General features: G+C 28.8%; 3 protein-coding genes across 4 annotated transcripts in view; 1 reads left to right on the forward strand and 2 right to left on the reverse strand.

Moving 5' to 3' along the window:
- The window catches only part of LOC126853286 (neural cell adhesion molecule 1-like), a 347,428-nt gene that overhangs the window by 59,446 nt on the left and 270,622 nt on the right, over nucleotides 1-17,360 (forward strand). The gene's annotated exons all lie outside the window — the stretch shown is intronic.
- Nucleotides 1-17,360, reverse strand: part of LOC126853288 (zwei Ig domain protein zig-8-like) — a 79,898-nt gene that overhangs the window by 50,749 nt on the left and 11,789 nt on the right. The gene's annotated exons all lie outside the window — the stretch shown is intronic.
- On the reverse strand, nucleotides 1,502-4,746 carry LOC126853275 (major royal jelly protein 1-like). The gene is made up of 7 exons (XM_050598874.1): nucleotides 4,452-4,746; nucleotides 4,039-4,220; nucleotides 3,597-3,809; nucleotides 3,267-3,435; nucleotides 2,645-2,877; nucleotides 2,334-2,532; nucleotides 1,502-1,948 (listed from the first exon to the last, which is right to left on the reverse strand). Exons 1-7 carry the CDS (start codon nucleotides 4,642-4,644, stop codon nucleotides 1,545-1,547), a joined length of 1,593 nt encoding a protein of 530 aa, XP_050454831.1. The 5' UTR covers nucleotides 4,645-4,746; the 3' UTR covers nucleotides 1,502-1,544.

The following is a 17,360-nucleotide window of genomic DNA, read 5'->3' on the forward strand; positions in this document are numbered from 1 at the left end:
TAGAATTTATATATTTTGTTGAACATATATCATAAATGTAAATCAATAAGTATCTCTCTCAATTAGTATATAATAAATATTATAAATTATACATCGTTTTTTTTATGCACAACATAATGTTAAATAATAAATAATAAATTCAATGCAACTTATATTCCCAAAGTCAATCGATAATTGAATAGATTGATCGGAAATTGTGTTTAAATCGTCGACCGCTTTTTGTCCAATTGAATTTCGCTTTGTATTCCCTTGAGGTCACCGAATAATTTTTTCTCTCTACAAATTCAAGAGTTGGACATTGATCGAGAAGAAATTAACAAGCTACATTGCCAATACGTTAATGCATGTTGCAAATCGGAGAATTGCCTGAAACATCGTTCGCGCTTGTCATACCTCTCGCATTGCTTTTAATTAAATTATATCATTTGCAATAGAGAAGTCCTCCGATGAATACGACACCGATGACGAATGAATTTTGTAAATAATATTATTGCCACTTTTAATCAAGATTATTGGACTTGTAACGGTACAAGGAAGAGATATGTGATATTGACATTTTTAAGTGTATGATTGGGTGATTTTAAGCTGATTATTTGTAACTTGATCGTATAATTATCTAGATGTTAGAAACGTTGCCGACATTGACACTTTCTCAATAAAATATGCAAAACAAAAATACATATAAAATATATAGATATACAATATAGATTATAAATGTAATTATTATTATATTGCGCTTGAAAATTTTTACAAAATCAGGCGTAGGAATATTTTAAATTGAAGTTGTTACTATCTAGCATGAATCAAATTTCTGCTCTCGTTTGTGGTGAACGAAGGAATCTGGGTTGTGAAAGGATCGAAGACGATGGGACGGCGGGGTGTCGGGTCTATTAGAAGGAGGCAAGAGTTTTATTGCCAAGCTGATAACGAATGAGAAGCTTTACCTCCTAGTAGGTGTCATGATTCATGAGTTCTTCGCGAAAGATGTAGAAGAGTACGATCCACTCACCGCTCTTTCTTTTGCGTTTGCGGTTTTACCTCTTTTTCCCGTCTCTATATCTCGTAAAATCCGGTGAACATATTGTACTTGACTCTCATCCTGCTTTACCTTCGTTTATGGAAATAGTTCTCAACTATGTCTATTTTTCTTTTCTTTCTTTGCAAATGCTTTTCATTTTATTTACGTATTTCGAACATGGTATAGAGGAAAAAAATTTAACCTAACTTGATAATTAATTAGATATAATGTAGACAGGTATTTTATTATGGATAATATCTGTATATATATATATATATATATATATATATATATATATATATATATTTTAATGCATACAATTTTATGACATCCAAAACGTTATGTCACTCGTTTTTGATAAGATATTTATTTTGATAAAATTGATATATATATATATATATATATATATATATATATATATAAAACTGTTCTCTATATATTTTATTATTATCTATTAATTGGAAGCATAGAATGACACAAAAGTTTCTTAATTTTTAAATAATTTTTAATATATTTAATAGAATTATTATTCTTGTTTCTTGCTGGGTATTGGGAATATATTTTTAAGTCCATGTATACGGTTTTTTAAAGGTTCATCATCAGATTCAACAGATTTACCATCAGATTCAACAGATTTATCATCAGATTCATCAGATTCAACAGATTTACCATCAGATTTATCAGATTTCAGATCATCAAATTCATCAAATTTATCCTTATGATTTTTTAGAGATTTATCTTTAGATGTACTCTTATGTTTTTTTGAAGGTTCACCTCCAAATTTGCCCTCATGATTTTTTAAAGGTCCATGTCCAGATTTACCCTTATGATTTTTTGAAGATCCATGTCTAGATTTACCCTTATGATTTTTTGGATGTCCATCTTTAGATCCATTCTTATGTGGAGGTTTAGGGCATTTCATATGTTTTTCTATAAATATATTGTATATTTTACATATCGGTTTACTTTTATGATAAAATATGTAATTATATTTCAAAAATACTTAACAATTTATTATATAAACTAAGACAATAAAATATTTTATTAAATATTATATTAAGAAATAATTAGAAAAAAATATATCATACGTATTAAAATAATTAAATAATTATATACATATATTTATACTTTATAAATCTTTAAATTAAAATTCTAAAGTAAACTTGAAATTGTATATATTCACATGTACATTCAAAATTTAAACTTATTTTTTTTTGTTATATATAATTAGAGAGACATGTGTTTTTAAATTGTTTTTTTGATTTTAAAATATTTTTATAAAATATATATATATATATATATGTTCCATATTAACCTTCTTCACCGCAAGAATTAAAACATTGTGTCTCGTATCGTATTTCCTCTATATCCATAGAAAGAACGCGGAAATTTATCTCGTTTGGCTCTAATGTACCATCAATGTTCTGCCTCTTTGTCAACATTATTAGTTTTTCAAAGACAACTTTCATTCCAGTTGGAAATTGCAGTTTTTCGGAATCTTGCGCGATGACCTCCTTAAAATCAATATTTCATTTTACAACAATAAAAATTGTACTAATGTTTATTAACATAAATAATTTTTGTATCAAATGGTGCGCAAAGAATAATTGCTTTCAAACATTTTACCGAGTTGTTAGAATTAATTTCTTTACAAGTGTCCGCACACATTATGGATGTTTCCGGGATGTTGCTATAAAATATTACATGATCTTTGGATGCAATTGGTCCTGTCTGATCTGACAATATACCTGCTAGTTCTGTTTTGTTATCAACTTCACTTTCACTTAACAAACATTCTGATTGCTGCGGAATTTTCATCTTATATATCTCATTCCCCAACAAAACGGCGTAATATAATTCTAAAATATTCGCAATAGAAATATTAATTAATTTTCAAGACTATCAAAATGCCATCAATTAACTGCAGACTTTTTATTACTTTTTATTATTTTTATTATTTTTGTGCTACCTTATCAGCACAGAAAATAAAAAATAGATAAAAAACAGATAAATAAATAAATAAATAAATATATATATATATATATATATATATATATATTTTCTTTATATATATATATAAAGAAAAAACAAATTTAAATTGTTATAATGCAAATACACAGTTTAGCTAGGTTTGGAAAGATTTTAATACCCGTCATATAATGTAAAAACCTAAACATAAAAATTTCTTTTTACATTATAATAATCTTTTCCATATTAAAAATTTATTAATTTGAAATTTGATACTTGCTTTCATCATCGATTGTCATTCCGGAAATACCATCGTCCGAGAGAATATTATTTTCTACATCGAAAGTGGTATCAGTTGGTTTCATGAAATCGGATTCTATCCTACAGAACGTTGACGTTTGCATGTCGAATACCACTAAACCATAACCTGTTGTATCAGCCATTAATACCTGAGCCATGATTCGATTAATATATTAGTTACATAATAATCATATTGCAGAATGCAATATCAACTTTAATATCAACTGAATAATATTTGCACGAGTACAGAATGGAAAATATGAATTACTGCGATTAAAAGACAATGCCTTATTTACAAAAATATACTAACAGTTGCAGTATCTATATCTTTACAATGAGGGACGAAAACAGTAACTGTCGTCAACAATCCAGTGCCATTTTTGTTATTAGCGACATCATATGGAATAATAAGACGTTTAACTAGATAATTAGTAGATAAATCAAAGACTAATAGTTGTGCGTCACAGACTTGTTCATCCCCGATTTTGCCAGAATCCAAGGCAAAAAGATAATTCTCTTTAATCTAATGTAAAAATAAAAATTTTGTTTTAGTTAGATTGCCATCCATGTAGATGATTTTTTTGTAATTAGATAACAAAATATTGCATGTAATATACAATTTTGCTCATACATACACACAGGCATGTTTGAAATAATAATTAATATAATATTGTAATAAATAATAATATTGGAATGTAAAATGTAATTGTCGCTTAGAGAGGAAACATACTTATATATTATACAGTACTTACATATATTCCATAAACGCCAGTAATGCCTTTGCATTTATCCATATTCTTATCGTCATTTTTATACCAAGACCAATCTGGATATGGACGCAGAAGGGGACCGCCCTCTCCCATTTTATCAGTTACTGTCATTAAGCTAGCTGGTACACCCTTCTTTCTTACCGCAGTAACGAACATTCTACCATCTACGAATTTTGTAAACGATATTTGCGTGTTATAAAATCTATTTATAACAAATAGATGTCACACAATTTCATTGGAATCTATTTATTACAATAGCAACATTAACATATGTATAATAAAATGTGACACACATGATAATGTTAAATACATATTGATACGCTTTCGCATATATATTTGTATTTTTATATATATTTATAAATTACTGTTTAATCCTTCGAATAGTATTAGCCTACCTGGTGCCATGTCTACGTCATATAAAGCACCTGAGCTTGGGCTATAATTGCCAGAATCCATTGCTTCCTGTTTCTTTAGCGGACTGTCCCATTCATAATCAAGATAACTCCATTCGCTTATAGGTTTCAGGTTTGCGGCAAAACTCATAATTGCCATTGACACAAGTAATATGACAAATAAAAGATGCTTCATTTTTATTGTAGCAATTAAAGTCACTATTATAATAAAGTTTATTATATATATTAATATTTCATATATAATGTAGCTATACACGACACATATGTATCACACAAGTGCAAATTTATCAATGATCGCTTGTACAATGCTGTCCAATATTTATGATATTTCTAACTCATTGCATATGATGATTTTTAAAAAGCTTTTATTATGCAATTGATAAACAATTGTAGTCTCGTTAAAATTCATTCAACGCTGTGTTTTTGATAATAACTTTTGTTAATGCATTTAATATATAATCAGTTTTGAGTTATCTTATCAGTAAAACTTTTCTCTTTCTCCCTCTTTCGAAAATGGAAAGTAAAGTGCGATAAATATAAGGAGTGTGTGCATATACTTATTTTTCTTGTAATAATTTTATACAAAAAAATGATAGTATATCTTACGTATTTGTATAAATATAATTACAAGAGAAAATGCAAATATTTCTTTTATCCATTGTATTTTTGATAACTCAAAACTGATTTATTTCCTATTTTCTACTTTACATTTTGCAATTGTAAAATGAATTGCATAGTGATGCACTAATGTTCACATAAAAATATTACTTTATATAAATACATTTTAGTCATCACAGATATATCTTAAATGTCTTAATGTCGTTATTATATTAAATAATAATTATTTTAAAATTTTTTTATATCTCTTATTTTCTTTTGCGTCTTATAAATTATTTTTCTCTAAATTGTTACTTTTATATATTACTTAAAAATGTTTTCCTATTTTTAAGTAAATTTACTTGCATGTATGGTAGACAATTTTCTTTTTTATCTCATGAATACAAATCCAGCATATTTGTAGCTTTTTCACTTAACGAGAGTGAGTCGTATAAACTACGAACATGTTTTTATCAAGAAAAAAAAAAAAGTTTTTTTTTGCAAAGTTGTACTCGGTACATACTGCCTTAGTTAAATAATGTAAATGCCCATTGTTATATAAATATAAATTGCACAATTATTATTTTTATTGCAATTATTCTTCTGATCCAAATGTATTCATACAGTTATCAATAGTACACTTTTCATCGTTTTTAATGAAAAATTGATAAATAATTTTATCTAGTCTAATATAATACAATTGACGTATTAGAAGTAAAGAATTCCTAATATGAGGCACTAATCGCGCATATCAATGAACCCAATACGACTCTCATCTATCGAGCCGCAATCTCAAAAATTTTACTCTTCATATTTGACATTGATAAGGTACAAAACGGTTAGAGCCACTCTTCAATATCGCTCAGAAAAGTGCGGAACTGCTCAGGAACAGAAAAGAAAAAAAACAATGAACGAGGGCAAAGAGATTGCTGCGTGCTTTTAACGAGACATCGCTTGTCGAATAGATTGCGAGCGTTATATTGCCTGTCGTAATCTGATATGTCTACTTAAATGATTTTTATTTCCATTATCCGCGTTCGTTTCGTTTTCTTCTAATTAATTCTCTAGAACGCAAATTTTTCTCGCATAATTTAGCATTCAATGTACCTATTATCTTATCTATCATATTTTTAGCCCATCTAATTTTAAATTTTGAAAACAATGCAAATGCAATGCAAACAAATGTCATAGAAAAAGCCTAAATATTTTAGATATATAATTATAAGTATGTAAATATGAAGCTAATGAACGAAAACAATAAGATTATTGCAGCTTCGAATGAAATTACTCTTCCAAGTTGTTTATCTGTTTGCTACAAGCTGCATTCTTCCCGCTTTATTAATTCTTGGGCTTGTAAAAAAGTTTAACACGTTTGGCTATGCAATTGTATAAAATAATCGTGACTTCAGTGCGCTAACTTTTTAAGGAAGTATTTTTCGACCCATGTTTATGGGAAACTTTTTGTTCAGCATTAAATTTTCTACAAAAGTTTGGCCAGAACGTTTGGACTTATCCTGTATATAATTTTTTTAAATAAATTTCTCTGAAAGTGTGCGTATTAAACGGAACCAACAGAAGCGATTTAGGGAGTATATATATATATATCAGCAATAAATGGGCGAAAATAGAAAATGATTGAAGGACATCTCATAGTCATGGACCGTTCCATGATTGGTTTAAGGGGATTTAGTTCCTGTAATACCAGACTCGACATCTGGTGTTGCGGTCAGCTTTGGTCAGACGCATTATCCGAGGGTCGCTAGAATTAACGTAGGGGCAAACACGCTATCGTTTTGAATCATTAGACATTTTAAAACTGCGTAGAAACATCGAACATGTTTTTAATTGTGCTAAAATACCTTATTTTTTTTTTGTATTTTGAAATAGCTGCAATAATTGCAGCTATTTTATCGCAATGATAATTGGCGGTAATACGAGCAAAAAAGTAGTCTCATCACATTTAAATTTCTAAAAGATTAATTATATGCTTCTGTATAGTTTAAAAATTTTAGTGGAAAGCGTGCTCGTGGAAAGCGTTCTCATCACATTTAAATTTCTAAAAGATTAATTATGTGTTTCTGTATAGTTAAAAAATTTTAGTGGAAAACGTGCTGTCTTTCATTATATAAGCTGTAAGAATGAGATTCTTTACGAGATTAAACAACAACATTTAGAGAAAAACTGCAGATGTTATTAAATCACTAACTCTAAAGAAATACAAAGTGAAAAATTGATATACAAGTTTATATATTAGCTTTTATTTGATTTCAAAGAGAGATATCTTTTTCATTCTTTTTTACATAAATACATATTAAATTTACTATATTTTCCTAAAAGTATCTTAAAGCGTCTTAAACGTTGATGAAAATGTACTAATATTATTCATACATATTATTCATATGTTTCTTTATAAAATAGAATACTTATTGAACAAACAACATGAATAATTTATGATTGTTAATAATTTATTAGCATATGTTCAATATCTTATGCATGCAGTGTGCATTTTGTTTGGTTTTTGTACCTCGTGGGCGAAAGTACTCGTAACGAATCCGCATATACGGTAACGGTATTTCTAGTTCGTACCCATTTCGCCCTTTTTCGTATTCCATCCCATCCGAAGGGGCTGCATTATAGATCGTGTGAAATCCAAGTGTCTGACCTCGATAGGCAGCAGTGGGTCCCGTTAGAAAGAGAAGAAAAGCGAGGGGAGAAGAGGCCTCGTGTGAGCGAAGGATCGCGCGTGGAAGAGAGAACGAGGGGGAGAATCATCGTGCGAATTTTACGTTAACCCGATAGCTGGTTGGAATAGATTACATCGATCGGGGAGTAAAATCTATCTGTGCGGATAACGCTTCTATAAACGGTCCAGACATTGTTGGCACGTTTTCACCTTTTATTCGCGATAACTGTAATGTCTTCTTTCGCTGTATATGATTAGATAAGATAAATTAAAAAATCGTAGCAGTATATTATTTTTCAAATAGCTCTTAAAAGACTGCTATAAATAAGACAAAAAAAACTTGAAGATTGAATTATTATATGTATTATATAATAATTAATAAGAGTATATATATAATTATTAATCCTAATAAATTGATACAAAAAAATGTTGTTTTAAAAACTTATAGTTTAATAAATTTAATTAAAAGTTTAAAAAACATTTAAATTATATCTCAATAATAGTTTTTAAGTAATACTTTTTAAATTTTTATGTTTTACAATTGTCATTCGTATATATTATTTAATATCAAAAACAAGCATTGTGAAAAAATGGCATTTAAACAAGTAATTTTCTTTTCTTATAAATAGCTTATTTTTTTGCTAAACATACAAAACATTTTCTGTTTTAATATAGATCTTGTAATGATACTGCGAGACATATATGCAAATACAAAGTGGTCGTGCATGTGGAATGATGAGTTTTGTGTATCTCAGACCGCTTGCATTTTAATTAACAAATCCACCTCGCCTTTGTGTTACACGAGACAATTACCACTGTTACGTGATTCTATCTGATATTAATCGTAAAATTACTTTATACCGTTCACTTTGTACTTAATCGTGTTATAGCTTCATTGCTTTGCTTATAAAATAGTAATATTTTTCTCATATTCTCCTATTCGTATTTTCATCGCGGCATAGCGCAAAAGAATGAATTTTTATGCCACTTTCGAACACTTACTTTTTGTAATCTTGTTAAAATACACGACAATTAAATTAACTTTTCTGTAAAGAGAATGTTGTTGAGAAAATTTGAGTTTATTTTACTTAGTTTATTTTACTTACTACTTTTATGCAGAATTTCAAAAGAAGAGATTAAAAATTTTGCAGCATATAAAGTCACTTATAGAGATCAAAGAGCTGACATATGAAAAGTAATCACCTATCAGATTTCATTTAACAGCATCTTTTTTAACAAATCGAGAAACATTTAAAAAAGAAATTTTTTTAGAAATTAAAGAACTTAATTAAAGAACTTAATTTTTAATTTAGACTTTTAAAATTAATAATTATGTGTATCATAATATATGGAGCTGTAATATAAAGTTTCCTTTTATCTCTTTACATTATAACAATGTCAATTTTGTGAACATATTAGATTTAAAACAATTTAAAGATAAGTTTTTGTTGATTATATAAGAGAATATATTGAATGTTATTTTAACACTAAATACATTAAATTATACAAAATTATTATATTTAATTATATTGTTTTTATGTTATATTATTTCAATTGCATATTATTTTATTGTATTTTCTATTGTAACAAAAATTGGAATTAATTAATTAGAGCTCGAATAAACTCGATAAATTCACTAAGTTTCTTATAATTTGCATTCATACCGGTTGCACTAGGCAACTTTTATGCTTTAGACACTTGTATCGGAAAACGCGCTTTTTCTGTTCCTTCTAACCACTCGCAATTAGTCGAATTAATTACGCAATACTGCTGTACGATTAAAGCGCGAGTTCACGTTTCCCGTGTCGCAACCGTGAAAATTTGCCAGTACGGATGGCGGCATTAAAAAGTTTTCCGCTCCGATCGTGAACTTTTCGAAAGTAGCGTACTTTTCCTCGCCGCGAATCACGAGGGAACAGATGTAAGCTGATCGCGGACAATTACGCTTGAAAAATTTTTCCTACTAAAATATCTTTAGCTTAGCGCTATTCAACGCCGTTTCATTCATCGTCACGAATTTTTCTTGTTATATTGACAGCAACAAGGTGCTTGTAATAATTTATTAAAGTGCACTTTTCTCCAAACTTTTTTTAAAATCAAAACTTTATTTATTTTATCATAACATTTCTCTTTTTTTTATTTTTAAAGTAAAGTGTAAATCTCTATAGTCTATATTCATATTAAAAATAAATTTAAAATTTTTAAAATTTATTAAAATATCAAATTTTTGAAATTAATTTATATACTCTTTTTTAGAAACAGACACGCGCAATTAAAAATTGCTAAAATGTAGAAATTATTATTAGTATAATAATTATTATTACGGCGCGGAAACTTTCCTCATAATACATTGCAATCAGTGGGTCGCCATAGTGTGGACACGCCCGATATCCGACAATGAAATAAGTAATCGTTATTACCGGGCTCGCTCTAAGGAAAAAAAGTGAACAAGAGTGGGAAAAAGTTTTAATCACGTCGTGACGACGAATCGTAATTAACGGAAAGAGCAAAAAGAACAGTCAAATATAGAAGAATTAGGAGAAAGATCAGAGTAATCGGTAAAACGAGTGCTGTGTGGCAAATTTTGATTAAAATAAAAAAACGTAGAAAAAAATATTTTATTGTGTTTACTGGAATTTACGGTATATTTTGTTATTTGTAGAGTTATAATTATTAATTTTTAATTTTCAAATTTAAGATAAATTCTTCATCTTTCTTCGTTGCCGTATGTATTGCGTCGAAATTTATCGGATATTTCAGTTTAGAAACCACCGGGTTAAGCATATTCTGTTATCTGGACCGTGTCACCGTATCGTCGATGCAGAGGTAGAGTTTCCACTTGTAAATTGTATGTCGCGCAATTCGACGATAGTGCAAACTCAACGACAACGAGAATCTGGTAAATTTAGTTGCCATTGTGGAAAACGAGAGTTGTAGGACAAAGGAACTTCGTATGTTTGCTGGCTGTAATTAACTGCTCGCAAAATGCAGGGATTATTTAGCGCGTCTGCTATTAACAGATAAGTAAATTCTAAGTTTTATTTCTCGACATTTTACTTTTATGAGGTACTTAAACTCCATATATATTGATTTGTAACCAAGATACAATTATTTCGCTTTTCAGATCAAATTTCTTTATAAATCTTGGTTTAAAATTAATTAAAAGTTTTAAGAAATTACAAAATAGATGATTTTTTTATTGATTGTTACATAAATATTTAACGCATGTTTGGTACTAATATTATATAATAATTTTTTAAATATTCTTCATCTTTTTATTTTTTTATTATAATATTTAAAGAAAAAATAAATATTTTTCTCAATCTATTCTTTTTCTCAAACGCACCGCTAATACAGAATATTCCGCATGTTTGTACATGGTAATGCATTCAACCTATTCTAAACGCAAACAGTCCTTATCTCGCCGCCGCCAGTCGTGAATTAAGTATCAGAATAAAGTGAGCACTCGGATACAAAATTAATTGCTAAAGTTTCTGCGCCGCTTTACTAGCATGCTTTTTTTGTACTTCGAATATACGGAGTTTCGCCGTTCGTGTTCCTGACAAATTACTTGATAAATGTAAAATCAATGTTTCCTCTGAGAAAATTTCTCGAATGGCCTAACTATCGGATTATTTAAGGTCGAAACTTTGAGGATTTTTCCGTAGATTAATAAAAATTGAATCAAAAATTTAATTGTTTTGTTAGATATGACTTTTTTCTATTTTTTAAAGTATATTGCTGCTAACAACATATTAAGAGAAAGATTGTAGTCTAGCTAGAAGATAGAAACAAATTAAGAGAGAGAGAGAGAGAGAGAGAGAGAAAAGATTGACCTTAAATCGGCCGACAAACTCGTCATCAACAGAAACAGCGGTAATCGCTCGGAAGACTTCCTCCGCAGAAAACACCGACCACCGAGTACAAGTTAGCAAGCTGCACTTAGCTTTTTACATCCGGCAGTAAAACTCGCGAGCACCACGATAATTTTATGCAAACGGCCGCCAACGATTCGCGTAACGAGCTATCTGCAATGAAACGCCAGAACCCTCCCAAATTATCGTTACGTGTGTAATGGTGATAGTTTACGAAGGTTACATTGCGTGGATGGGTAGTTTGCTCAATCGCACGTAAAAATATATTTCACCTCGGATCCTGTTTCAGTAAAACTTTTAATATTTTTAAGCGAAAATAAACGTTACGTCGCAACTCGTTTTCATTAATGAATATCTTTCATAATTACACTCATTCTATAGATCTTTTCCTCTTTACAGTATAAATAAAGAAATAATGGTTATTTTTAAAAAGATTATGTTTTTATATTATGTTTTCAAATTTTCCTCTGTAAGATAAAGAAGCAAAATCTTAAACAAAAGCATTTTAATTCAAAAATTAAATAGAGTTTAAGTTGCGTTTAATTAAGTTTTAATAACTTTTGATATTTTAAACTTTTTTCAAATCATAAATAATAATTTTGGGAGCTTTTCTTTCTTTTCCGATAAATATGTATGATGTAATAAATAAATGTGTGAGTAAAATTTTTTAAAGCTTAAAAATCAGATAAGTTTTTAAAAACATAATTAATTAACTTTAATTTTTTTTTTTTGAGAAAAGAGATAAAAATAAAAAAAATGTTTTAAGATAGATACGTATAATATTAATATTATTAATATATACTTTATTATAATATTAATATAAATCCAAAATTTAAATTTTCTGAAATATTATAAACATATCTATAATTACATAATAAAATTTTTTTAATGATTTTAATCTGTAATGCTTGCAATATAATCGATAAGAGAAAAAAAAACCTGCCTTCAAATATATCTCTTAATCAATCATTGTAAGTATAACAAGAATTAAAAATAAGAATTTTTTTTTAGTAAAATTAATAGTATATGAGTGCAGTAAGCGTACTTTTTTGTTTACTCAACTTTTGTAAGTACTACTGCAGTTTGCATGTAGTTTGTGCCGCAGTTCCTGTATATAAAACACGGAGTGTTCTATGCTCCTTTCTCCTTGTAATCCGTCAATTTTAGAAGCGAGTTTTACTTTTATATTTTTCTCTTAAAATTTTGCTCGTCATAGTTATACGTTATTTTCAATTATTTTTAAACTACCTATTACCTGCAATTTATTTTCGCAATAATTAAACGCCCACTCTTCTCCCTATATATATTACGTAAAAAAATTGACGAATATCCAAATTTATAATTAAATTTATAAATAACTTAATTGGAATTTTTTTATGTCTGTTCAATAACAATTTATTTTTATCGAGAACGTCAAAAGTTAAAATTTTTAAATTTCGATTTGCATTTTTTCATCAATTGATAGCGGATACGAAAATCTACAAAGTAACGTTATATTTAGACAAATTGAATATTGATCGTTTATCTCATTTTCTAGTCTGCAATATTTTGATAGTTTTAAATCTTATCTTTTAGAGAAATCGTCAAAATTATCGTATTTTGGCTAATTATTTATTTTGCTAATTTTTAATTTTTTTAATATATAAAATAATAGTGATATGTATAATGCATTGCTGCAATTGCATTGCTACGTTTATATGTGTATTGTAAATGTATGTATATTAAAATGTATGTGTATGTAAATGTATGTGTATGTAAATGTATGTATATTATCTTCGTTTATGCATAATACAATATGTATGTGCATTTTATCGTTCGAATTTAGTTAGTGACGGCAAAATTTTCGTAAGAAGATGAGAATGAAATTTAGCCATTTACTTTCGTTATGTCTCTATTCGCGAGCATCTCGGCGTAATCAGTGCCGCAGAGCCGGATGACGTAATCGCCCGAAGACGATGCATCCTGAAACGACTGCAGCTTACATTCAACCTGCTCTTGGTGAAATTACGAGAGAAAATGCCGAGCGAGATGAAAAATGCGCGGTTAAAAAGATCTGCGAGCACTTTGCAGAAGCAATTCTCGACAGAATATCTTGTAGAGGAAAAAAACTGCGTTTGTTGGATCCTCATATAATTTTCTGGTTACGACATAATAATTTTATTAAAACTATTCAAATCCGTTAAAAATTGTAGAACTAAAATTTGCAATATCACTTGCGATGTCAATTATACTATTTAATCTGTTGAAAATATGTGTGTGTAGATACATTATTGTATATGACATTTTTTTATAATTAGGGAAAAAAATGTTTTCTTTTGTAATATATTTTTTATAATTAAATAAAAGACTTTTTGACATCGAAATCTTTTAATATTCATTAATTAATATTAAATATTGAAGTATTTTAGCAAATTAATTCTGGATGATGCGAGTAGATAACAAAATCCTTGTGTAGTTTAATAATTTAAAAACCATTTTTATTTTACTTACGACACATTGTGATATTTTATTTTTTACATTATATTAAAATTACAAAATTTGTATTAGGATCCTATATAGATATTTATTCCTGTTAAAATCGTAATTAAAATAAATTGTGAATTTATTATAGTTAATAAATTAATTGATAAAACATGGACAATTCAATAGTTTTAAAACATTTTGATTTATTAATGAAGCTGATGAATTTAATTGTTTTGCACAGATCACGTGGCAAGACGTAAAAAAATCCATTTATTACACTTTCTTTGCATATTGGATCCCATTTCGAATCCACTATTATTCAATAATCTTCGATTCTTTTCAACTAGTTCGTGTAGGAAATGGCGGCAAAAAGATCCTCGGAAGAGACATCGAATTGGTTTCCTCGCACTTTTCTTTAGCGAGCACCCGTGGGGTCTTTTCGGTGAATGCAAAACCACCATCCTGGATTTTCGCTCCATCCGTGCGTACCGGAAACGAGCGGAACTCGGACCGTTTCCGCATCCTGTTCGCTTCTGGCGTTTTCCTTGCCGCGTGATCTTTCGTTGAATTGCGCTGCAATTGCGCTCCTTCGCCGGCCTTTTTCTTTTTACGCGGCCTTTCAAAGGCCTTTTTTTTCCCGTATTGTTTAAGCTCATTCGCGCTCGAATCCGTTATATTTACGGAAAGTCCGTATCATGTGATATTTCTCGTCGAACACGTTTCATATAAAATTATATGTATTGCGGATTCAATTTGAACAAACAATTTTGCAGTAAATTGAATTTAATAAATAGATCGTCGATGTTTAAACTGCGATCTTGAAGAGCATTTAGATGATGATATTTTATTTCATTCATAACAATTTTCAGCTGTATAATTCGCTGTTGACTGTAATTTGTTTTCTTTAGAGTATGATATTTTATTATTTATGATTTTCTCAAAAACTGCAGTTTTCCTGAATGAATTCAAAAATTTAAGAACTGTTCTCTCGAGAGCTCCAAATTGAACTTTTTTTTCTTCTTTTGTGAGAAAAGAAACTACAACTTTACAATAATTTACATCTAAAAAATTTAAATTATTATCTTAAATATATGCATATGGATACATTTTTTTCAATGTTACATAATTACAAAGTAGTGCAATTTATATACGTTAGTTATTATAAAGAAGAAATGCGAAATAGGACAATATTTAATTCAATGCCTCATCAGTGGCTTTCGCAAAGCAGTAGAAATCTCATTTATTCTGACGAATAATTTCAACAAGAAGCATTAGCACGTAATACTACTGTATTTCACTGACTTTGATCTACCAGCGTAACGTTCGTTTCTATGTGCTCGTATAGAGAGATTAGCTTTTTGCATAAATAATTGATATTAAAATCCCCCTCTGTAAACTGATTGCACACTTCCATTGTTCGCTCTTGGTGCTTCATTATAATACGTAGAGTATCGATTATTAATTCGCGAAACAGAAAATTTTTATTGAAAAAACAACTCGCATATACACTGTTAATTTGTACATACGTATATTAAATAATATTTTTTCTAATACAAAAATTATGTAGAGATAAATATGTTATATATTTTTTATCAAGATATTGATAGGATATATTAATGTTATGTTATTTAGAAATATATATATTTTTTTTACAAGAGATATGTTAATATGTATATATAAAATATTAAAGAAAGAGAGATAATATATACATATATATTTTATATAATACATATTCTCAAGATTGTATAATACATATTCAAATTATTCTTGTTATTCGCAAATGCATTTCGTCCAAAATACCGCCGTGCACACTACATGCTACGTGATCGTTCATTTGCTTTGAATACACGATGACAGAATTGTCATGGTGCAGCGCACGCGTCGTGTGATTCCATATCCATTATCGAAATGAGCGAACAAATTCAGTTTACGAGTATTTGTACAGGATTTCCTAGCAGGGTCTAGTTGCTAATAGCGAATTAACGATTTTCCGTAATGGTATTATTCATTATCGTTCGTGTCATAAACTTCGTCTACGCTTGACCGGGCTAATAGCAATTTTCGCTAAAGTAACGATCGTTTCCTAAATCGAGAGTATCAAATCGCGCGATAATAATCTGTTGATCGTGTTAAAGTCGCGGACTTGCTTGCGAACTCTTGCCCCTTATAGACACGTACAATAGTTGAGGAAAAAGTTTTTAATAATTACATTAAATGGATATATTGTGTACTGCTTGATGCTCTTTTAATAATTTGGAAATTTTTTGCGATTATAAAGACTCTCTTATTTTTTTCAAGTAATACGTAATTCTATGCAATGTATTGTCTCACATAGAAATAATTTGCCATGTAATCAATTAAGCTCATTATTCTTTATAATTAACAGTTTTGTATCTATATTTATGAAATCATTATTGATCGTGAATTCATAATGTATATAATTTAAATATAAAACACTATAATATTTATTTTGAGAAAGATTTTTATTATAATTAAAATCTTTTATTGTGGTTTAAATTTAAATTGAGGTACAAGTATAGCGTAGCATTACAATTTCGAGAATCCTAATCAGATCCATCTGATGACATACGTGTTACGACTACGTGAGCGGAGTTGAACAGATGCGCAGAATATGTTTCCGATTTCCGTGGCAAATCTGTTCACGCTTCGGGTAGATATTTATTATTTTATACATATACCAGTATTTATTATCAGATTTTCGACATGAAAATTTTTGCAATATCGAATTCAAGATGTACAAGCATATACTTAGCTACAATTTAAAATTCGATTGGATGTATACATAATATACATATCTCGATTACTACGATATTTATATTTAAGCATTTCACGTTGAAATACTTTGATAATTTAATTCCCTCTTTTTCTTATATTCATTAATTTAATTGTGGCAATTTATGGCAATTAGTTATGTGCCTATCTTATCTGATTATCATACCCAAGCAAATATATTTATTACATGATACAAAACACGAACGAAAATTTACAACGTGTTGAATCAATTTTCAATAGTCGCACCAAACTCGGCGTAATGGCCGAGTTTGATAATCTCGCGCGAACGATCGCGAATAAAACCGTTTTAATTTTATGAGCGCGTATGAACGTAAAGTTACGTTTCCATCGGCGTGATTTATCTCGATAGAGGAGTTAACGTAGTAAAACGGAGGAAATTAATTACTCGCCCGTTAATTCGATACATAGTTAGCGGCGAGAATCCATCAGTACTGTAACTGCAATTACCGCATAAATTAA

Source organism: Cataglyphis hispanica, chromosome 12 (genome assembly GCF_021464435.1).
Source record: "Cataglyphis hispanica isolate Lineage 1 chromosome 12, ULB_Chis1_1.0, whole genome shotgun sequence".
NCBI classification, from domain to species: Eukaryota; Metazoa; Arthropoda; class Insecta; order Hymenoptera; family Formicidae; genus Cataglyphis; species Cataglyphis hispanica.

Bases quoted from the DNA above. Each gene is read 5' to 3' on its own strand.
- LOC126853275 (XM_050598874.1), bottom strand. From the start codon at position 4,644: ATGAAGCATCTTTTATTTGTCATATTACTTGTGTCAATGGCAATTATG. The intron at 3,436-3,596 runs GTTAGTATATTT...ATCATGGCTCAG, and splicing joins AAGATATAGATACTGCAACT to GTATTAATGGCTGATACAAC. The intron at 2,533-2,644 runs GTAAAATGTTTG...ATTGATTTTAAG, and splicing joins AAATTAATTCTAACAACTCG to GAGGTCATCGCGCAAGATTC.